This window comes from Saimiri boliviensis, chromosome 4 (genome assembly GCF_048565385.1).
Source record: "Saimiri boliviensis isolate mSaiBol1 chromosome 4, mSaiBol1.pri, whole genome shotgun sequence".
Taxonomy (NCBI): Eukaryota; Metazoa; Chordata; class Mammalia; order Primates; family Cebidae; genus Saimiri; species Saimiri boliviensis.
The window spans coordinates 61,344,112-61,367,211 of NC_133452.1; the positions used below are offsets into that span (position 1 = coordinate 61,344,112).

The window sequence follows — 23,100 nt, forward strand, 5'->3', positions numbered from 1 at the left end:
AATGAAGACTGTTAATCGGCCTCTTCCTCACACAGCAATTTTTCTAACAGATGCAATTACATTTGAGAGCCGTAGAGAACAGAATCTTATGTTTTATTTCTTCATTCATCATTTTCCAAATGGGATTCACTGTAAGAAGGAAATTGCCTTTGTAGTTCAGTTCTGCAGGCTCTGTGCTGAAGTGCTCCGAGCTTAACAGCAGCTGCTGCTGCTACCTGGTTCCTGGAGGGTGAGAATCAGCCAGAGAGGGAGGGTAAGAAATCAGGCAGACTTAATTTAAATTCAATATATTTTTATTCTTTGTAAATACAATGAGTACAACCTTTTAACTTCACAAATCAGTTAATTCACTTTGTACAAGGAAAGTTTTACTCATCCTATGATAGTCCAAGGGCTGAATTTTTTTCCTCAGTGCTAGTACCTAATAAACCAAAATGTGAAAAGTACAGCAGCTATTTAAAAATGTTTGTTTCTACATTTCCATAAGTATAGAGTCATACCAAAGGAGCAGCTTAAAATGTAGGATGGTGTGTGTGTGTGTGTGTGTGTGTGTGTGTGTGTGTGTGTGTATTCAAGGCTTTACTAGAAACCAGTTTTCGGAAAGGCATTGAAGAGTCTCAGGCTGTTAGCAATGAATCAATCAAGAACCTTTTAGCATTCATCTCCTTGTAGTTCCTTCTGCAATTACGTCCATATTTCATTTCCTGTCTGGTGTGACTCGCTGCACCACAAGTTTGGACCCCCACTGCCTTTGGTTTCAGCACTACGTTAACGGGACAGCAATCTACCTCGCCCAATCACTCATCTCCACTTTATTTGGTTTTGCTGTTTTTATTCATCCTCCCTTAACTTATGTTCTTTTAGTAAAGCTCTTCTCTTCTTGAGATGTTGTCCAACCTGAAGTGCTGGTGAGAATCTCATTTCGTCTACCAATTCCTTTGACAAGGTTGCCTGGCCTATGGTATTAAAAAAGAAGAAGAAAAAACAAAAGAGAAGAAAAAAAAGAAGATAGAGAAAACAAATCACATGGCATAAGCTACTTTTCACTTATTAACTCAGTTCTGAAGGCCACTTAATAATGTATTACAATAGAGGGGAAACTTTTGATAATACTTTTGATTTAAAACCTACCATTATTTTTAAAATAAATGCTCCAACATAACATAGTTCCGAAGGCCGCAGTATGATGTTATACACAGAGCTATATTTGGTTACCGAACTTTATACGCTAAAAAGGAAAAGAAAGCACTACTTGTGTTTCAGCTTTTGAGAGTTCAGCTCGATCTTCTGGGTAAGAGGCAGAATGGCACGGCCTGTGGCAACCCCCAGTTTGCCCCCTCCCAGGGCATGGCAGCAGTGAGTTTTCAGCGCAGGTGGTCCTGTTGTACCCCTCTCCTTCCCAGTCACCCCACCCTGGTCAGGGCGGAAGGTCATAGCTACTGGAATGCTTTGTGTCAACTGGCATTTTTTTCCTGAAGGCTACACATTCCCTGGTGTATGCTTCCTGAAGGGTTTGTTAGTTGAGGCTTGTTCTCCATGGGTCGAAGTTCATCTGATACTGTCCCATCCTGAAAAGTGGGTACCTTGTGAGCTTAGATATCGCTGGATTTGTACATATCTGAAAGCAGTCTTGTAATCGGCACATTGCCGATGGTTTTTTTGAAAAACACTTCTTCTATAGTTGATGGGCTAATAGAACGTAAAGCTGGCAAAAGCAACAGGAGTTTTCCAAAGCGACAGGGTTGAGTGGGATATCTGGAATAAGAGAAGCCGTGAAAACAAGGTCAGAGTCCATCACTCACGGAAATCGGCATCTTATACTTGAACACACATCCTCTCCAGCACCATTTCCTGATCTGAGTCTCTTGAATAGCACAGTATCCCTGCAGCAAAGTTCTGGACAGGCACTGTTGTCTCTATTTTGCAGGTAGACTACTTAAGGTAGAGAGACCAGAAACGGTACTGTCAAAATCACATGGACACTCTCTCTACATTAACAAAAGGAATGCATTTTGTTTGGAGAAAGAATAATTTTAAGAAACACAATACTAATTTTAAGCCAAATAATAAATTTAAGGTTCCCATTATAGAAAACGACCGGGACATTGAGGATAAAGCTAGCAACAGAATCCACGTTTTCCAATTCTCAGGACTCCTTCACAAAGCTATTTCCCTCAAATAAAATGGTTTCTTTTTCTAAGCAATTCTCCAAATTATTATTCAGGCATTATACTTAGTCTCTCTCAGGAATAATTCCATCCTTATTACACTGCAAATTAAAGACTAAGTTCTGTTGGGTGGCAGTGCCACCCAACTCTCATGTCAATGAAATTGGCATGTAATTAAAGATGTGAGAAATTGCTTAACAATTTTCTCTCTTGATGTCCAACATACATCTGTGCTCAGATGTGCAAGTTCAATCTCCTGCTGCCTTTAGATGCCTACAAGCCACCTCCTTACTGCAGCCCTGAGGGTTCTTCAGCCAATAGTTAGAATTAGGTATCAATATGCATAAGGAGGGCTCCCTCCACTGAAATGAACCACCTAAAAAACTGAGTTTCTGGGATACACATCTGTGACTAAGCGGGGTTCAACCCAGGCCACAAGGTGCTAGAAACTGAGGGATATCAAAATTCCTCTGAAGGAGTCAGGTAGCTGTATTTAGCTGCCTGATAACTCCACCCTGCAAATAGAGTTCAGGAGAGCAACTGTCACGCTTGTCTGTTTAGCTATGGGCACGTAAGAGTCCTTCTCTTCCATAGAATACAAGGCTTATAGTTCATTTTGGGCTGTCAGGACCTCAGCTGGCTCTTTCACTGTCCAGCTTCATGACCACCTGGGGACAGGGGCCACCAGACCACATTTAGTAGTGGGGTATGGAAATGATGAAGCTTATCTAGATTTAAAAAAATGCTTAAATCCTACCACTTGTTCTCTTTGCTGAATGTATTTCTAATGTTTCTTGGAAAGCAATCCCCAAATTCATGTCTTTTTTTCACCTTGGCCGCTTCTACAACTCTGCTTCCTTTCCCAGGACCAGGCACAGTAGACAGAAGTCTGCAGCAAGTCAGAGGCAGTGGCTGCCTCGACAACCTCTGCCATGTCTGCAGCACCCACGCAACACGCTGGACGTTTCCTGTGCGAGATAGGGTGATGCCACTGCGAGAAACCATCACCTTCAGAAAGGATGAATTTTGGGGAATCCATAGAGAATCAACTCCTGATTTTCTGCAAATAGATTACCTGCTCATCTACTCACCCATTTATTTTATTCTCTAGTTGGGAGAGGGCTGGTTAGTCAGTCAACAAAAATTAATTGCCTATTACATGTAGCATACTGTACTACCAGAAACAACAGCAATGTGTGAGGCCAGGTGTGGTGGCTCATACCGGTAATCTCAGCACTTTGGGAGACTGAGACAAGAGCATCGCTTGAGCCCAGAGGTTCAAGATCTGTCTGGGCAGCATAGCAAGGCTCATCTCTACAAAAATTAGCTAGGCAACTGTAGTCCCAGATACTCAGAAGGCAAAGGTGGGAGAATTGCTTGAGCCTAGGAGGCAGAGGTTGCAGTGAGCCATGATTGCACCACTGCAATCCAGCCTGGGCATCCAAAACAAAAATAAAAACAATGTGTGTGTGTGTGTGTGTGTGTGTGTGTGTGTGTGTGTGTGTGACAGAGAGAGACAGAGACAGAGAGAGAAAGAGTCTGACTGATGAAAATTTTTAGAATATTTACGCCCCCGTCTTCATCCATTAGCACCAATAATCAGGTTTCCTTTCAGGTTTAAGTGTTTTAGGTCTATTACAGATTTGCATATTTGATCTTCGGTTATAGCATATAGTTTGTATGGAATGTCAATTCCTAGCCTTCTCCTTATGTCCTGGATAATTAGAGAAATAGCTTAGAGAGCTGTAATATACAATTAGGCTCAGTTTCAGTTTGCATGTTAACTTTTCATTTCAATTTCAGATTTTATTTTTCTAGACAGGAAAGTGCTAGAGGAAAAGTGTTCACTGATTTGAAGGGCTAAGAAATAAGGCATAGTCATTTTTGTCACGAGTATGACCCTAGATATAAATATTAAATTACAGCTACAGCTGATATCAGAATGAAATAAGAATTCCATGAAATAAGAAACTCCATAATTCCATTATTTAATAAGAAATAAGATATTTATTTAATATTCTAATATTTAATAGAAATAACAAGAATTCCATGTTAAAGCAGATGTGCTTTTTCCACACATAATTTTTTTCTTTTGGGGTGTTGGGGAGATGTAGTTTACTTGCCACTTCTCTAAAATAAGCTGTTGTTAGCCCGTGGTTAAGTTCTCTCAGGCCACCCTATCAGCAGGTCCTGGCACACCAGGCTCCCCTCCTCACCCACCTCGTTGGCAATTCCCACAGAATCCCTACCAGCTCCTCCACCACCCTCATGACACCCCTTCCCCCCTGCTGAAATCCTCCTCCTATTGAAGGAGCAACTCACAAGTTCTTTCCTCTACCCATCAGCCTTTCCGATTTCCCCCTGGCTCCCTCCGACTAGGATTCATCTTTCCCACTCCCCATATTGTTTTCCCTCTCTTCTCTAGTTTGAACTGATGTGACAGTGCTGCCCACTTCTTGCGATGATAAGAGGCAGTGTCTCGCTCCTTCTGGTACCCCGTAATGCCTACCTGCAGCCCCACATGTGGCCAGAATGGCAAAGGCTTGACTGGATCAATAATGGAATATCACGTTCTTCTCATTTTTAATTCTTTTTTTTTTTTTTTTTTTTTTTTTTTGAGACGGAGTTTCGCTCCTGTTACCCAGGCTGGAGTGCAATGGCGCGATCTCGGCTCACCGCAACCTCCGCCCCCTGGGTTCAGGCAATTCTCCTGCCTCAGCCTCCTAAGTAGCTGGGATTACAGGCACGTGCCACCATGCCCAGCTAATTTTTTGTATTTTTAGTAGAGACGGGGTTTCACCATGTTGACCAGGATGGTCTCGATCTCTTGACCTCATGATCCACCCGCCTCGGCCTCCCAAAGTGCTGGGATTACAGGCTTGAGCCACCGCGCCCGGCCGTCATTTTTAATTCTTAATACCATAATGGCTCTAAATGTCAAGGGTCAGTTAGGATGTACAAGTTAGTTTGCTTTTGTTTGTTTGTTTTTTCGATGGAGTCTCACTCATTCTGTCACCGGGCTGGAGTACAGTGGCACAATCTCGGCTCACTGCAACCTCCACCTCCCAGGTTCAAGCAATTCTCCTGCCTCAGCTTCCCGAGTAGCTGGGACTACAGGTGTGTGCCACAACGCCCAGCTAACTTTTGTATTTTTAGTAGAGATGGGGTTTCACCATGTTGGCCATGCTGGTCTTGAACACCTGACCTCAGGTGATCTACCCTCCTTGAACTCCCAAAATGCTTGGGATTACAGGTGTGAGCCACTGTGCCCAGCCTGCAAGTTAGTAGAAGTACCCAGATTATGTAATCCTCCATTTAATAATTTTGAACAACTATTAAGTGCCTACCATATATATATGCATACATACACACATATTCTATAATTCAATATGGATTAAAAATTTCAAATCATAGCATTTGAATTTGGAAAAACATATACAGGTGCACTATCTGTCAACAGAGTTTCAGTGATATTCCATGGACAGGGAATAGTTTTATTCATTTAGTATTTAAAAGAGGGTTTATGATAGAAATAAGGAGACCCTAGCTGAAGTGGTATCACCCTGTATGGACAGAGTTGACTTGGGATTTCTCCCTCATGTACTGAGGGAGGCATTAACAGCCTCTACCCATTTGATACACTTATTCCCACCACACTGTCTATAGCTCATGTTGAGATTATGAAGATGGGCTTTCACAGGTTCCTTTCAAACCAGCTAGAGAAAAACAGCTCTATTCTAACCTCAAATCTACCACAGTCCTAACTTAGTAAAGTAGAGAGGTTCCTTTTATCATTAAAAGCCTGGTGTCTGGCATTTTCTTTATTTTTTTTCTTTTTGAAAATGGCATCATAAAGTCTATACTTCTTTTGCTTTTTAGAAAAATTTTTGGTGGAGACAGGGTCTTGCCATGTTTTGCTCAGGCTGGTGTCGAACTCCTGAGTTCAAGTGAACTGCCTGCCTTGGCCTCCCAAAGTGCTGGGATTACAGGAGTGAGCCACTGTACATGCCAGCCTATACTTCTTGATGAGCTTGGCCAGTTCTGGGCCAGGAGGGGCTTTGTTGGAGCCCCAGTGTCTGAGAGTCCCTACAAACAGCCAAGAACAGCCTCTGCCTGTGGGCCCTGCCTGGCCGGAAGTAACCTAGTAGATGGTACCACTCAAAATAACATAGCAGTCACCAAAGCCAAACAACAGTTATGATAGGTGAAAAGATGGCTTCTCTAGGCTGGGCATAATGGCCCAGGCCTGTAATCCCAGCACTTTGGGAGACTGAGGTGGGAAGATCACTTGTGGCCAGGAGTTCGAGACCAGCCTGGGCAGCATGGCAAGACCTCATCTCTACAAAAATTTTAAAAATTAGCTGGCTGTGGTGGCATGCACCTATAGTCTCAGCCACTCAATAGGTGAGGGGGGAGGATGGCACGAGCCCATGAGTTCAAGGCTGCAGTAAGCCATGCTCACATGCCACTGTAATCAGCCTTCCAGCCTGGGCAACAGAGCAAGACCCTGTTTCAAAAAAAGATAGCCTCTCTAGAAAGTTCTCTCATCCTTTTATTTGAGATTGGCATCTGAAGAAATGCACCTGCATTTTCTCAGGGATGATGGGACCACTCTCTCATATACTAACCATTACACTTTGGCCTTCATCTTTGACCCCTCGATACCCATTCACACAAATGTTGTTCCATTATTTTGATGGATCAACTTGTTCTGCCAGGACAACTGTAATATGTCTGACGGTGCTTTCACTTGGATCACCTAATTAGATACGCTCCTCTCACCCACCCTGTTAGATATGTAAGGACATGGATTCTCCCTAAATTAACTGGCTGGCAACAAGATAATTAGCCACAATGTTCCAACTGGCTTGTTACCGCCTGCTCGCATATTCACAGTGGAGGCAATTTTCTTAAGTACATGTTCAAGGCAAACAAGGGTCACCTGGTATGGATGTAGCTGTTGAGCGTTAGCTGAGCCTCATCTTGAAGGGCTGCAATGGCGGCAGCATTCCGGAAACTTCTCAGTTCAGAACCACTATGTGTAGGAACTAGAAATGAAGACCAGGAAACTGTGATAGACAGCACAAAAATTGCATCTGGGAGCCGGGCACAGTGGTTCACACCTGTAATCTCAACACATTGGGAGGCCGAGGCAGGAGGATCACTTGAGGTCAGGAGTTTGAAACCAGCCTGGTCAACATGATGACACCCCATCTCTACTAAAAATACAAAAATTAGCCAGGCATGGTGGTACATGTCTATAATCCCAGCTACTTGGGAGGCTGAGGCAGGAGAATTGCTGGAACTCAAAAGGCAGAGATTGCAGTGAGCTGAGATTTTGCCATTGCACTCCAGCCTTGCTGACAAGAGCATGACTCTGTCTCAAAAACACAAAACAAAACAACAACAAAACAAAAAGCAGAAGAAAAGAAATTGTGTCTGGGAACACACCTCTCTGGAAGTGGATGCCCAATAGAACACGCAGGTTCCCATAGCAATCAAAAATGGGGCCAGATTAAGAGTATCAGCTCCCTTGAAAACCATCACCTCTTTTTGCAAAGCTCAGTTCAGACTTTGAGGTGGCTGAATTAGTGAGGTGGCAAAACTGGGGAAGGAGAAGAAATAGGGATCTGTGTCTGCTTACCGGCTTTGAAAGTGACGATGCATTTTAGACAGGCAAATTCAGTAGCATCTAACCGGAGTTGTCTAAATCGAGCCACCACCTCTTGTAAAGCCTGTATTTCAGATATGATCTTGTTCAGCTTCTGGGAATCTGTGTTGTCACCATTCATGCCTGGAATAAAAATATGGGATAAATACTCTAATATGAAGGCATTTTCATGATTTAATATTGATTTTTGACAAAATCCTGCATATCAATATCTATTCAATTGTCACTCTAAGATATCTGATTCCATGTAAACTGGCTATATTGTATGAAAGTTAATATAAAATCTTCTCTTGGATGATAACAAACACAGTAATTTGCATTTAAATAACAATGCAAGCAGTCATGAATACAACAAAACAACATTATTTGCATTTAAATATAGATTTATAAATGACAGGTATACTCTATTGTTCAGCAGGAATTTGTTATTCTTTACATGTTGTTCTTTTTTCAGTAATGTATTTTTATGGTAATTTCTACAACAAAGTCATTAAATTGTGCAATTCTTACCAGATACAGCCAGTAGAGTGTTAGCATCAACCGGAATGGCCCATTGTGCTATTCCTAGAACAAACAGTTCTCTCCAAGCATCTTCCAAAAGCATCAGCTGTCATACAATAGATGTATAATATAATATAGTGTGTAATTTATAAATTTATAAACAATTTCACTATGTAAATTTCCATTATTTTAAAAAGTGTTTTAAATGCCTGCCTTGGTAATTTTTTCTGAATATTCTAGCTTTCCCCTATTTTCCCATATTTTCCTTTTTGAAAAGGTGCCTATAGATCTGCACATGCATTTTGAGAGTCAGCCATTCCAATTCTCCAAAGTTTGCTTCTCTCAGAAAAGGATTTGCCCCTCTTGTCTTTGTAGCTACCCATTCCTGACCACCTAGAAGCTCCTCTGGAGACCGAGGCTTTCTGAAATGCCAGCAGCTCAGCAGGTAGATTCCCCTCACAGAGCATGCTGCTATTAGCAGGATGGAGGATTCCTCAGATGCTGAGAGAGCTGGGTCCCCATCTTCCTGGAGGGTTGAGGGGCTGGGCTGGGAGAGAGAGAGAGATCACTAATTCCCAAGAGGCATTCGGGGAAATCAGGGTGTAATTATGTTAATCGGGTTTTGCTCAGTTTTCTTCATCTCACTGCCTGATTTTTCTGAGACCCATAAATGGACAGCATCAAGGTGCTTGTCATTTTTATTCTAATAAAATGTGCTACTGAATATTTAAAATGAAAATCTGTCTCTTTTTCCAAATTAATATACCGGATTCCACTTCACTGCACTTTGCTTGTTGTTGAAGGATTTCTACCAAAGGACTAAGTGGCAGACAGTAAGTAAATTTTGTTTGGGTTAGAGTATACAAATACTTGTTTTGAGAGGAAAAGAAAAAAAGCCAGTCTACACACACACACACACACACACACACACACACAGCAAATGGTTAAAGCTAACCAGTAAACCTGGTCAACGATAGGACCTAACTACCTTAAAAAAAATCTCAAAACTCAAAAACCAGCCAATTCTAAATAATTTATGTAAAAGAATTTCTTTTGGGAGCTAAGAGCTGAATTATGAAGGCTTGTAACCAAAATCACAATTAGACCAAAGGATTTAATTTTTTAAATGTTTTATTTTTAGTTTCATTGCATTAAGTACAGGAAATAAATTTAAAATGCAAGGTAAACAATATTTAATTGTGGCCATGTTTGAAAGGGCAGCCCTTGAAAAAAAGAACATCTCATTCTTTAAGATGAAATGCTTTTAGCACATTGCCCGATCTTTCGGTAGGAAACATACTTCATAGAAAGGGGCACTATTATGCTTTAATTAGGTATGAAATGAATTGAATAAATAAATCCTTTGCTTTTAGAACTACTTACTAGCCTTTTGGGAAATGTGTCATTCATTTCTGTGAATGCACTGGTAATAGCCAATGGCTGTGAATACTTCATTTTCTTCCTTTCCTTTAAGGTTAGAAAAATGTTAGCAGGAGCCATTTCTGATATTTCCAACAACAAAATTTCTGGGGCTTGGTAGAATGCAATGTTTCGCTGCATATACTTTTTCTTCCTCTGAATGTCATTTACAACCACAGAATTATGCAAAATGCCTATTTGTTTACAAAATGTCTAAAGCATGTGAAGAATCAGGACGATCCTAGCCTGCAGGAGGTGTGCCATGTGCTCTTTGATCCTACGTGCTGATCAATTAATGACCCAAACTGGGAGCATCACAATGGAGAACATAAAGCTGAGAATATAAAATAATAACATTAGTTCCAAAAATCTCATGAGGGAATACTCTTACCACCTTCTACTTCTCTCTCAGTTCCAATGTTCTTAGTAAAACACTGTTTTATCGACAGTTTAAAAAAATCATTACAATTTTAAAATGTGAGATTATATTTGCTGTTTAAATCAAACAAAAAGAGATAAAGTTCTTTTATGTGTGTTTTTCATAGACTGGATCCAACTTTTCTGAAATAATGTAATTACGTTTCTTAATAAGGATCGCATAGGAAGATATTTTGAACCCATGGGAAGAAGAAAGTAAAAACAAGTTGTTTCTCGTTGCTGTTAAGAATGGATGCCTGCCTTGGTGCTTTATCCAGGGATGGTGGGAGTTTTATAAGGCTGAGTGCTACTGCTTCTTTCCCAGCTCTCTTTATCCCAAGACATCAGTGCCCTGGTGGTCATACCTGGTCCTGCAAAGACAGCGTGGAGAAGGCTGGCACACTCTTAGCCCACTTGATGCTCATGAAGAGAAGTCTGGCAGCTGACTCGCACACCGACTCCGTGGCCACTTCATAGAGATACATTGGGGTCCCATTCACTTCATGGGGGTACTGGATGGGGAAGAAAGAAAGACACCTGGAAGTGAGGAAACCACAGCTTTGCAAGAAAAGGCAAACGTTTAGTTTCTAATTAAAGCCGGGAAGGGGATAAAAAGGAATTTGGATGTTTTGCTTAAACACGCAGTTGTCATAGGTGGGTAAAAAAACCAAACACCTATATCGATAGAGTCTGAAAAGTCACACTGGTTTGGGGAGGCCCATTTGCACTCTTTGGGTGCCTCTCCCTTCCAGAGGGTCCTCTGGCTTTTCTATCCCCTGCAGCAAATTTTCCTTGGGCTGAGCCAAGTCCCAAGCCTGGCTCCCAATTTAGACAAGAGCTGCTTGCATTTGTGTAAATAAAAATAGATGTGAAAAAAAAGTATAAATTAATAGGCATCCCAAACACAAATATGCATATGAGTATTTTTAGAAAGGATTAGTATATTATGGAAATACTTCAATTAGACATCTTAAGCATTCACAGAGCATTCCCATTCATAACTGACAACATATTCATAATGCTACTCTCCCGAGCTTATTATACACATGAAGGGTAAGAAAGCAATATTAAATATTGTGTGTGTGCATGTGCCCAGGTGTCTGGCTTCCCTGCAGTGTGGGGCTGCAGCTGGCCCTCCCGTGGGGGAGATTCTAGGCCCTCTTCGGCCTGGAGTTGGGGAGTTCGTAGGTATCAGCTGGGGGCCTGGAGAGAAGGCCCTAGGTGGCAGCCTTTCCAGGTGGTTCAGGCTGCGGCCCTGCTCCTACAGGATCAACCCTGCTGTAAATCCACCTGCCTCAGAAGTAGGTGAGGGGAGCATGGGAAATGAGCTCAGATTCCTCAAAGTGTTCCAACAGTGTGATCGCCACATTTCTCTCTTGCCTTAGAAACTCATGGCTTTACCCAAGATAATACAAGCCAAGATTTGCAATTCTGGGGCCCTTCCTCCAACTGCAGCCAACTCCTCTCCTCTAAAAATGAACGTTGGTTCTTCTGCCTTTAGGAACACCTGAGGCTGCCCTCTGGGTTTAGACGAGGGCTCCACCCACCACCAATCACCAGTGTGTGTTTCCTCAAGGTGCAGGTTCCTGGACTCCACCCCAAACTGGCTGAAAGGGAATTTCTGGGGTTGGGGGTCGGGATAAGATCCGGAGTGCACACTTGCAGCCACTCGGAGGTTGACTCTACTGTACACTCAAGTTTGAGCACCCCTGGCTGAATGAGAGAGAGCAGGAGGGCTGGAGCCGCATGCAGAGACCAGCCAAGCACTCTGGAGTTCTCTCCCTACTTTGCTTGACCCCAATCACTGCTCAAAAGAACTGGGTGCTCCCTCTCCTCCATTCGCTGGCAGGAGTCTCTTCGGGCCCAGCAAGGCCACTGACCTTGGGCGTGGGCTGAGCCAGGCTCACGAGGGTCTGCCGCTCAGGGGTGGTGGACACCGCGGCCAGCTCCAGGCCGTGAGGTTCCAGCTGCGTGACCGCGGTGAAGAAGGCCGGCGCAGGGAGCGCCGCCGAGGGGAAGTGCGCGGCCGCCCCGTTCTCTTCCTTGTGTCCACGGAAGTAGAGGGCCACTTGCTTGCGGATGGTGGACGTCCGAGGCCCCCGCTCGTGCTGCACGGCTGCAGAGGCAAACAGAGAGACGCATGCCGGCCATCAGAGAGGTTGCGACACAGCCGCTGCAGCGCTCCCCCGAGCTCCGCCCCAGGGTCAAGTCTGGGCAGGCAAAGTTGCCCAAAAGGTGAAAAGAAGGAAGGAGAGGGAATGTGAGGGCTGAAGGGACTCTGAGATCCTCTCACCACTACTCCGAAGAGATTCGGAAGCTGAGGCTTAGAAGAGGGGCGCGTGCCCAAAGTGCCACGATAACGGCAGAGCCTCAGGCAAGACTAGGTGTGTTCTCCGTCGGCCCAGGGCTCCTCCCCACCAGGGAAGGGGGTTCGCAGGGAAATCAGAGACCTTCTGGGAGGCAGTAGCCAGGTATCCTTGTCCCCATCCAAAAGAGAGGGAACGTCGCGCACGCCGGGCACCTCGTCTCTGCACAGACTTTTCCAGCTCCGCCCAAGGACGACCCTCCCTATCTTCAGTCCCGTCCCCACATAAATGGCTTTGGGCCTCTGAGGGCCCCAGGAGAAAAGGACCCGAGCCCCGGGATCACTAGGGGATGGAACGAGGGAGAACCCGTCTCCGAGTATGCTGGAGAAAGGCAGGGGAGATGTGACAATTACCACCAACAGTTTAAACAAACAAATTAATTCAGGGCAATCTTCCGCCCGCCGAGCTTGACAACTTGTCAATACACAAGTTCAACAGGTTGGACGCTCCCTCCGGCTTCCTGCGCCGCGGAGGAAGGGGCTCTCCCCTCCTGGAGCTGCCACCCGGCCCGGGCCGCCTCATCAAAAAGCCCACCCGCACCCCTGTTCCCAGGGCCCACGGTGTCCTCCAGCCCATTCCCCTCGCCCCCTGCCTGGGCCTGGGGCGCCCTCGAAAGGCTGCAGCGGGGGACGCAGCTCGGACGGTGCTCCAGGCCCAGGAAGCATTCACGTCCTGGTTCTTTCTGCTGCGCGTTTAAGAGCCTCCGGAGAGCTGGGTGTCCGAGACACCCACAAGCGTCACCCTGCGTCTCCAGCCCCCTTTCCTTCTTTTCTGTAGAACCGAGAGAAGGTTCTGGAAAAGCTCACTTCGGCCCACCGGTCATACTGATTTTGGCATCTTGGTGAATTTGCAAACAGGAGCTGGAAATTTCGGGTTTTCATGTCTCTGCCCTCCCTTCTCCAGCACCGTAGGATCTCCTCCCCGGGAGATTATCCGGACTGCAAGATCTGGGGGAGGCTAGCAGGCTTAGGGGTGGCCACTAAGAGCTCCAAAGAGCAGAGAGAGGAGGGATGAGGACTGGAGGCAGAAAATGAGCACCCGTTCCCTGAAGAGTGGGGTCTCCCCAAGCGCTGCCTTTGTGGAGATGATTGTGGGACGCAACTTTCTGATGTGGGCATGGGTCTGGCCCTGGGGAGTTCTAGGGGTCGCCAGCGGCTCCTGCTGAGAGACGGGAAGGATACGACTGAAAGCCCGAGGCCAATTCCCAGCATCTGGAAAGAAGCGCTCCGGAGTTGATTTACACGCATAGGAGTGCCAAGTATTTTCTGTACATATAATTTCCTTACTACTCAATCAACATTAGAATAAAGGGATGCACTGATTACCGTCTTTGTTCATGTTGACTTCCAAACACTTCTTCAGCCGACACGCCCTGCACTGGTTTCTGTGAGTCTTGTCCACCGGGCAGCCTCCCTGGAACAGAGCGCAGGGGGTCAGCGGTCCCCCGGGCCTTTAGGCTGGAGACCCGGAGCCGGCACCCGGGCAGGGAAACGGCGTGGAGGCGCGACCTTGCCCGGACGCAGACCCTGGAGCCCCGAGCCTGGGCCTGCGAAACACTAGGGCCTTGGGCGAGAGCAGGGCCAGATGGAAAAGGGGCTGGGACGCCCCAGGCTACTTCAGGAGGGCCAGTCCTGGACCCCAAGCAAGCGGATAAGGGGAAAACGTCCTTCTCCAAGCATGTGAAGGTCAGAGAGCCGGGTTTGGCAGACCCCGCAAGCCTGAGAGCAGAAGCTCGCTAGGGAAACTTCCGCCAGTCGCGGAGTGGTGGAACAGGAACGAGACTTCAGGACCGAAGACAGCGACTTGGCCCCAGAGAAGGAGGCCTCTGAGTTCCGTTAGGAGGTGGCTTTGGGTCGGAATTCACGCCATTCCGCCCTCCCGCCAACGATTCTTTCTGCTTTCGGTACTTGAATCCACCACTTTCTGGGTGAGCCCGTTCATCTATCAGATAAATCTCTTTCATTTATTCTTCACTCTCCTGTTACCTCACTTTTGCTTTTGTATGAAGTCAACCTTATTAACAGCAAGTTGAGAGTTTTCTTAGAGACTAGCCTCAGCCCAGGTGGATAGAAACAGCCCTTCCTGGAAGGTGAGGGGTTAAGAGGGCAAGGCCTAGAGAAGGTGAGGGTGAAAACGGAAGAGCTCAAGGCCTGAGAAAAATATAGAAATGCCCACCCTGTTAATAGGTCTGGGAAGGCAATGTGACAGACTGTCGGACCAAAGGATAGTATGGACTGAGAACGTTAGTATGATAACTGAAAAAAAGCAGTCATTTCTTTAGAACTATTTATATGAAATGCATGAGAAAATAGATGTTTTGCCTAAAGCAATTTTCCGGGAAAATATTAATCATTGAAAGAGGAAATCTACAGATAAAATTTCCTTTGAAATTTATTCAGTGTTGGGCATCATTACCTAGGGAACATATACATAGATACAAAAAGAGTCATGTGCATGAGTTTTATACACAGAAAATATTTAAGACATTGGGTGCTCTCGTATATTTATAGAAGTTGTTACTGTTACATTTGTAGTGAGAACAAAGATAATAAATCTATTTTTATTTTGCTTCATAATCTCAAAACTTCATATACTCTGGAGTTGAAGTAAGTATGTTTTTATCCCCTGAAACCCTTTAGGGGGAAATTACACATTAGAAATCATTTTTATGAGTTCACACTTCTCCAATTTAAAATATGTTGATTTATTTAAAATAAAGGTGGGACAGATGTTCATAACCATTTCTAAATGTCCGCATTACTGTTGATAGTAAGTTGGAATATAATTTAATTAATCTTATAATAAGAGAAAGAGGAAATGATTTTTGGTTCCTAAGTGAATTACACAGGGCATCGTTGCTGGCCAGTGTAATAGTTCATTGTAAATAGGTTTTTAAAAACTTATTATTAAATGTAATCATATATCTATCCTCAGATGGTATCTTTCCAGTATTCTTAGAAACATGCAAATGCAAAATGGAAACCTTCATTAGTTCTTAAGTGTGTCTTCAAATCAGGTCAAATATATATAAATATCTAGTGCCAGAGAAAAGGATGAACGCCTCAGCTCTGATCATTTACTCTCCTTGCAAGAAGAACACCAGGCCTGATGAGTCTATTATCAATCCTTTACAAGCACTTGGACTGATATCAATATGTTTGAATTGATAGCCATCTCCTTTTAAAAGATCAAGCACAACAACATCAGAGATTTTGATTTTCCAATTCTGTTCATTGCATAAAAGCAAAAGACAATCTAAGTAGAAGTTGGTTCAAATCTGACAACCCCCAGTAATCACACAGTCCTGTGAAGCTATTGGGATACAGTCCCGTGTAAATTGTGATGTGTCTATATGGTGAAGCTAGAAACTGATACAGTATCCAATTAAACAGGTAACAGGGCTAGAGAGCTCAAAATTTATCCCAACGCAAGTATCTTATGTTTTTGCCGTTAATCCAAATCTATGAGAAAATGATATGAGCAGACATGACTTCAGAAAAAGACGTCAGAATAATTCACTAGCACCAGACAATGTATGTGTGTGTATACATGTAGCCTATATGTTAATTAGGGAAAAGTGTTTTGCTATTTTGTTACCAAAGGATGACTCCTGACTAATGCACCCTCAGGGATCTTTCCAGGAGTGAAGGAGGAGGCCTCTGTGCTAAGGGTCTGAGTGGCTGGCTAAGGAGAGAGCAAAGTGTGGGACCAGAAGGTTGATCTTCTTAGTTAAAAACTGCCTATTGCTGTGCTGGAAACGGAGTCAAGGGGTTCTGTTCACTCTTTCTAGAAGCTTTGGCTCATACTCAGCCCATGCCCAGATTCCTCTGTCTCCTTGAGACGATTCCTCCTACTCAAGTCCAAAACAAACAACTGGGCCCATCTTCTAAGCAGAGAAGGAAGATGGGGATGTAGAAGCTTCAGGAGGATCCCAGCTGCACCTTCCTGTTGACTTCTCTTCTTCCTCATCCTGCCCATTTCTGACAAGGCGCAGTTAAGGTCACACGGGTGCTGAATTCCCACTGTCCACTTCCAGAGCAGCCCTGCTTCGCCTGAGTTGAAAAGGCACAACCCTTCAGAAAGCACTGCCTCTCTTCCAAGTGGCCAGCGATCACTTGGTGGGGGCGGGGGGGGGGGCGTGGTGGTCTCAGCTAAAGGTGATGGTGACCTTGACTCAGATGTCTGTGTGTCCCTTACTTCTGCATCCCAGGCAAGTGATGGGGGACTGAGCTTGATGCTGCTAGGAGTGAGTATGGGGTGGGCAGGCACAATAACAAAGCTCTTTCTCCTGCTTGCTACTTGTAGTTTCGATGCTAAATTCTTTAGGTCCCTGGTGCTGGCTTTAGAGCCGCTGGGTGTGGGCCTTACCCAGTGTCAAAATCTGTCAGGGTTATTTAAAAACAACAACAAAAAAAGGTGTAGGGAGGCTTTAGGACTTCAGACTTCCTCCTGCAAACTCATGTCTTCCCTTACCTCCTCCTGCCTTTCCCCAGCCAAAGGGCCTCCAAGAGTTGAGGCAGGAAGGAGGGGAGAGGAAGGGAGAGGTCAGGGCCGGGTCTCTCCTCAACAGTGTGGAAACTCAGAGGAGGCCTTGGCACAAACAAAAGAGTGAAGAGGCAGCAGAGGGGAGCCGAGCAGTGCAGCCCTGGCTAAGGTACCTGGTTTCCAGATTTGCAGACATACGTCCTATTCCTTCGGATGCTCCGTTTGAAAAAACCCGAGCAGCCGTCGCAGGCGTAGACCCCGTAGTGTTTCCCCGAGCTGCGGTCGCCACACACTTTGCAGGGGATATCTAAAATGCGGCCTGAAATCGCAGGAAAGACGGAGAAGGGGGAAGGGGCGAGAGGGAAAGGAGGGCGGGAAAGGGGAGAGGGAGAGAGAGATGCTAAGCAATCTGACCTCTGAAGGGATTAGCACCGAAGCTGCGGTAAAAGCAAATAATGAAGTGATTTTATAGCCAAACTTTTTTTCCTTGAGCAAGTGTCAGTTTCCTACAATGAGCATTATTCATGCACCGCTACATGTATTTGGGTCTCCTCTAATCGCCGAGACCCATTTTGGAATAAAAGATGACAGCAGGCCCGGGCGGCAGCGCGGCCCTCCGCTGCCTTTCTGCTCCGCGGAAAGTTTGGCCGCCTCCCTCCTTCGCTTTTGCATTTAACAGAGAAAGTTGTGAGTGAGCGCGCGAGGAGACAAACTTGAAATGTAAAAGGGAAAGGAAGAAAAACAAACACGGCTGGAACCAGGGATGGCAGCTGGAAGGCAATCGAGTTTTCTCTGAGCTCCGCTGGGCGGTGTTATTATTAGGATTATTATTGTAATGCTAATACTTGGATTATTAATGATAATAAGGGTAGTGGTAATTGGCCAACTTTCGCTTTACCTATTTAAAAAATGCTTAGTGAGTCGCTTTGGAGACATTATTTCTTTTAGGAAAAAATTATTTTCTCCGCAAAGTGGTTGGGGACTAGGCAAGGGAGAGGGGAGAGACGCAAGTTGTCAGTTCCCTGTCGGGTTAGCTTGGGACAGTCGTCTTTCTCCCTCCATTTCCTAAGCCCTTTCTCCCTAGAAGACTGGCGTCCTCACACTTGGTCCTATGTGGGTCTCTTCCTCTCGGTCTTTCCAGCAACGTTGAGCCTGATTTTTTTAAAAAAAATCTGGCTGATTTCTCTAGGCTACATCCCCCTATCCCCATGGACCCCAGCTCAAGAGAACTTTCCCTGGAACTCCCTCAAGCCTGGGGCGGCCACCGACCCAGGACGAGTGTTAGGGAGATGGTAATACGTGGCAGTTTAGAAAGGGAGGAATTCTTGTCCTCTAAGGTTCAAGAGTCCAACAAGTGCCTGAAGCGGTTTATAGGAACTTAGAAATGCTTCCTCCCGCAAAACAAAGGTAGTATTAAACTGTTAATTAACACTTTAATTTTAAAAATAACAATAGTTGATAACAATTGACTTATTAACACTTGCTTTTCTCCTCTTCTACCCATCTGAAGGCCTCCAATCTGGGCCCCGACGGCCTCTGGCCTCCCCAAAATTCGAAAGCTGTTGTCGAAGGAGCCTGGGTTGGGGACTACCAGGAGGCTGGGGTGGGGAGGGGCGGCAGTGAAACGCCTGGGAGGGGAACAGGGGAGGTGAGGGCGTGGCGAGGGGAGGGTCCTGAGGCATCGGAGGTGTAAACTTGCTCCTGGAACCCGAGGCGTCCGGGAGGTCTTGCACCCTGGGTCTCAGGCACATCTCAGGTGGAGGGGGTGGGGAGAGGGAGAGCAGGGGGGACCGTGCTTGAGGGTGACGGGTGTTCGGTAACGACCAGCCTCGGCCGGGGTAATTACAACCCTGCAGCAGCACCTGCCTATAGAGCCACCAGTGACCCGTCAAAAAGAGTAGCATGGGAATTCGGACGGCGACAAAGGCGGGCAGGGAGGCGCGCGGCGCGGCGGCCACCGGCTCGGCGCCCCCTCTCCCAAAGGGCGGGAGGGGAGATTGTACTGCAGGAGGGAGGGGCTGGAGAGAGCCAGGCGAGGGCACAGCGAGTCTAGTCTGCCACTCCTTCGGGCAAGTCACTGCGCCCAAGGGAACTCCTGGTCGCTCAGGAGCCGGGTCTGGAGCTCCGCTGCACGGCACTCGCTCTAGAAGCAGTAAACTTGGTTTCCATATTTTACAACCATCTTCAGCATAACACGACCCTCTGATCGCGCCAGAGTTCATGTTTGGGGCCCAGCAGCACTGCCACCCCAGCTGTCCTCTTCCCCGTGGCACTTTGAAGATGCCAAGATGAGTGAGTGGGAGGAGCAGTCGTGGGGTCTCTTTTTCCCCACTTCCCATCCGGACAGGAGGCCCATGACAGCATCTCTGGGAAGAACCCAATGAGGCTGGAGGGGAGACCAGTGCGATGTGGGGGCCCCTCCTAGGACCCCCCCCCCCCGCCCGAGCTTCCCGACTGTTGCCCCCTAGGCCACCGCCAGTGCGAGTCCTGCCTCTGCGCAGACCTCCGAGCCGCAGCTCCTGGGGCAGATTATAGACAGGCAACCCGGCTGGGGCGGGGCCCAGGAGGGAGGGACGCGAAAATTCCTGGGCATAGCGGGTCTGTCTCAGACTCCGCCACCCAGCCACGTTAAGGTGACTTGGGGTCACGAGACAAACTGGTTGACCCCGTTGCAAAGCTCCTCTCATTTAGCAAGCCGAGCGAGCTCCGATGTGAGGCGAGCAGGAGTTTCCTGAAGCTGGAAAACCGTTCTTAACTTCCCTCGCCAGGGGGTCCCCTCCGGGCTTTTTGTGTGTCATAATTGCCTAAAGATATATGGCAGCTTCGATTACTGTAATTACCATCAGAGGCTGTTGAAAGAAGTTAGTCTGGGCTGCAGGGGTGACTGGCCAGGGTCTCGTTACCACCCAGGCGGGGCTCCTGGTGACATCTCTCTGCTCTCCAGCCGCGCAAAGCCGGGCAAGGCGGGGGCTGCAGCTCTGGTTGCTCGACCCAGTCCTGACCCGGCCCGCTGCGCGCCGACCTCCTCGCCGCCCCGGGCCCGAGGGACGCAGGTCTTGGGTTGGCTGCCGCCACGGGTCTGGAAAGGGCCTAGAAGCAGCGGCGCCGCGGGCGGGGGCCGCTGTCCTGCGGGCCTGAGAAACCTCAGCAGCCTCGTCCAGACTTGAGCCGGGGCTGGAGGCTTCCAAGGTCTCGCTCAGGCCCTTGGGAAGTTGGAAGCGCCAAAGTTTCCGCAATGAGCCCGCTGTGGCTTTTCCCCCAAAGTCTGAAGGGCCGGCTTGCCTCCTGGTCCACAACGGGAACGCAGCCGCAGGCGGGCAGAGCTTCCCGCCTACCCCTTCCTCTCCTCTGAGGCCTCACCTTTCCAGGGCCCCGGCGGTTCCGCACCCCGAAAAGGACGAAATAGCCTGGGGCTCCTTATTTCCAGGGGTGGAGGCGAGGGCCTGTCCCGGGGCGAGCGAGCCAGGAGGCCTGCGGAGACCCGAGGGCTTCAGTTTTTGCAATGGAGGCTCAGAATGCAACAGAAAAGGCCTCCTGCACCTCCTGGGAAGGACACTCAACTTCCCCAAATGCGGGCAACAAAAAGCGAGCTCGCTTTGCCTTCCAGGGATTCCAACAGCCAGAGCGAGGGTAGGCCCGAGCCTAACGGGAAACCCAGTCCTGCACCAGGGTCGGCTCTGCATTCCAGCCGCAATTAGGGCTCCTTCTCTGCTCCCTCTGCCCCAGCTCGAAGCATTTCTCCTTTTCTTTTTGTTCACGTTCATTTTGCTCTAATTTTTAAAAGGTCAGCACCCAAAGCAAAACAAAACGGACAAAGTGAAAACACAACCTCCTTCTTGGAGGGGGGTAGGAGGGCGGGAATTGTATCCCACTTAAGTGAGACTTCATTACCAGTCCTCAGAAGTATCTCTGATTCTCCCAACTTTCAAAGACTCAGGACAATGAGGGCTAGTGAAAGGGGGAGGGGGCGGGAAGGAACGCTTAGAGCGCCAAAAAGGCTATCTGCGAAAACAACACGGGCGGCCGGAGAACTTCGAGATGTGGGGACTGCTGCAGCAGCGGTCCTCCCCAGCCTCAGACCCTGGAGCTTGCAGCCCTGGGCTAAGGGATGGCGGGAATTGAAATGCCCCCGGGAGATCTAAGCACCGTTGTAGCGCCGGCTCAACGCTGGCTGGGGCCTGCACCGCCTTGGGTTCCGCAGGCCCGGTGCAAGCAAATGCCCTCGCACACACACTTAGCCCTGCGGTCCCGAGTCTCGGGTGGTGAGAGGTCAGCTGTGGCCTGGCGTTGGGTGGGAGAGCCAGCAGCGAAGGAAGTTCGAGGAAGGAGCGAAGCGCACGGAGGAAGCAGGCCGCGCACTCCTGCCTCTGCTGTGCTCCGGCTCGAAAAGTCCTTGGGATTAGGGATTTGGTCCTCTCTTTGCTAGAGTGGTTCGCCATACTTTAAATTCCCCAGTTATGACCTACGCGGATTTAGGATTAAGGAAAATGTGACTTTTAAATTGTTTCTGCTTCCCAGTTTGCAGGATTATTTGAAATAGCTAGAAACGGGGTGCAAAGCATTCCATTCAAAATCCGCTTTGCACAGAGTTGCTTTTGCGCCCTGGAGCTCGGAGTTTTGAGCGTGTGTTATTGTGCTACGGCTTGGAGCTGCGGCCCAGTTCCCGCCCCCGTGGCTCCCCCACCCAGCACCTGGTGACTAGGGAGGCAACTCCTCCGACTGGTGGGCTGCACGGGTCACAACCTCACCGCACCAGACGGGGTGTGTGTTGGGGGGGTGGAGATCAAGCAATCCATCGGCAACGAAACAGCTCTCCCCTCACCACGAAATGCTCCAACTCACGGTCTACAGGAGCTGGGCCGAACGCACAAGCCCGCTGGAGTTCCTCTCCTGGACTCGGAGTCGCAGCGCTCCGGGCAGGACCTCCCCAGCCTCCCCGCTCGCCCGCCCCAGGCTGCGCGCCTAGGCCCCACGGCGGCCCAAGAGGTACCCACTTGTTGATCCGGCCGGCTTGCTCATGCTGGCTGTCCCGGGGCGGAGCGGTTGGTGGGCGCTGCCCGAGTCCCGGCCGGCAGCGCCCGCCTCGCCGCCGGGCGCCGCCGCTCTCCAGCCGCCCTCCAGCCTGCAAGGCTCCTGGGAGGGACAGGTGGTGTCAATCGCGCGCTGCGCTGCTCCCTGGGGGCTCAGAATTCGTTCCACAGTGGAAATTTAAGCATCCTTAAGTTTCTTCCCGGCTCTTGCAAAACCGCAGCTGCTAGGAATGCTGCTTGCTTGATATGGACACATGCATGGACAGACAGATGGAAAGATGGACGGGAAGACTGAGGAAGAAGGGAGGACAGCAAGAGAGGGATGTTGAAGGACAGAGATGGAGACACGAAAAATGGCCTTCCTACGGAGCAAAAAGGGCAAAATCCCTTTCTTTCCCCATTCCTGTCACTCAGTCTTCATTTTCTCCCTCTACATAGGCATGCAGAGTGTGGGCAGATCTCTGCCGACCGCCGGTCTCCCAAGGAAAGAAGGAAAACACAACCGCAGTCTCAGAGGTAGACCGGCTCCGCGCTGCCGGAACCCGAGCGCAGAGTGGGAAAACTAGATTGCTGGGAAATCTTCCGATGGAAGAGGCGGCCAGGTCCCGGTTTCCGGGCAGAGCCGCGCACACAGCGGTAAAGGGTCCCCGAAGTTCATTACCCCGTGACTTTGTGCTTGTCGCTGCGGGCTGGGTCCCCTTGTAATATCTCCAGAAGCGCTCTGACAGGCAGCCGCGGGGAGGGGAATAGGGCGTCCCTGGCCCACTTAGCTTTTCCCCCAACTCCTGGCGGGGTCTGACGTCAGCCATGTGCGGGGAGGAGATGGGAAGAGGGAGGGGGTTAAATGCTAATGATATTAATGAACCTCCAAGCGGCTTCCAAAGAAAATGCAGGCGCTCTCGGAGCTTACGAGTTAGAAAGTGTGAATATGGGAGTGTGGCTCTGTGCGTGTGTGATGGTGAGGACGGTGCGGCTCGTAATAAAAATGAATTCGTATATTTCACGGCAAGAGGGAAGGGGAGGGGTGACGGGGCTTTCTCAAA

General features: G+C 47.9%; 1 protein-coding gene across 1 annotated transcript; it reads right to left on the minus strand.

Annotated features, from left to right (window-relative positions):
- Positions 1-275: 275 nt before the first annotated feature.
- NR2E1 (nuclear receptor subfamily 2 group E member 1) lies at positions 276-22,815 on the minus strand. The gene is made up of 9 exons (XM_003935938.4): positions 22,022-22,815; positions 17,201-17,346; positions 13,868-13,955; positions 12,057-12,292; positions 10,542-10,688; positions 8,350-8,446; positions 7,813-7,962; positions 7,111-7,216; positions 276-1,755 (listed from the first exon to the last, which is right to left on the minus strand). The coding sequence occupies exons 1-9, from the start codon at positions 22,044-22,046 to the stop codon at positions 1,593-1,595; spliced, it is 1,158 nt and encodes a 385-aa protein (XP_003935987.1). The 5' UTR covers positions 22,047-22,815; the 3' UTR covers positions 276-1,592.
- Positions 22,816-23,100: the final 285 nt, after the last annotated feature.

Bases quoted from the DNA above. Each gene is read 5' to 3' on its own strand.
- NR2E1 (XM_003935938.4), bottom strand. From the start codon at position 22,046: ATGAGCAAGCCGGCCGGATCAACAA. The intron at 13,956-17,200 runs GTACCTTAGCCA...GCTCTGTTCCAG, and splicing joins TCTGCAAATCTGGAAACCAG to GGAGGCTGCCCGGTGGACAA. The intron at 8,447-10,541 runs GTATGACCACCA...ATTGTATGACAG, and splicing joins CGCTGTCTTTGCAGGACCAG to CTGATGCTTTTGGAAGATGC.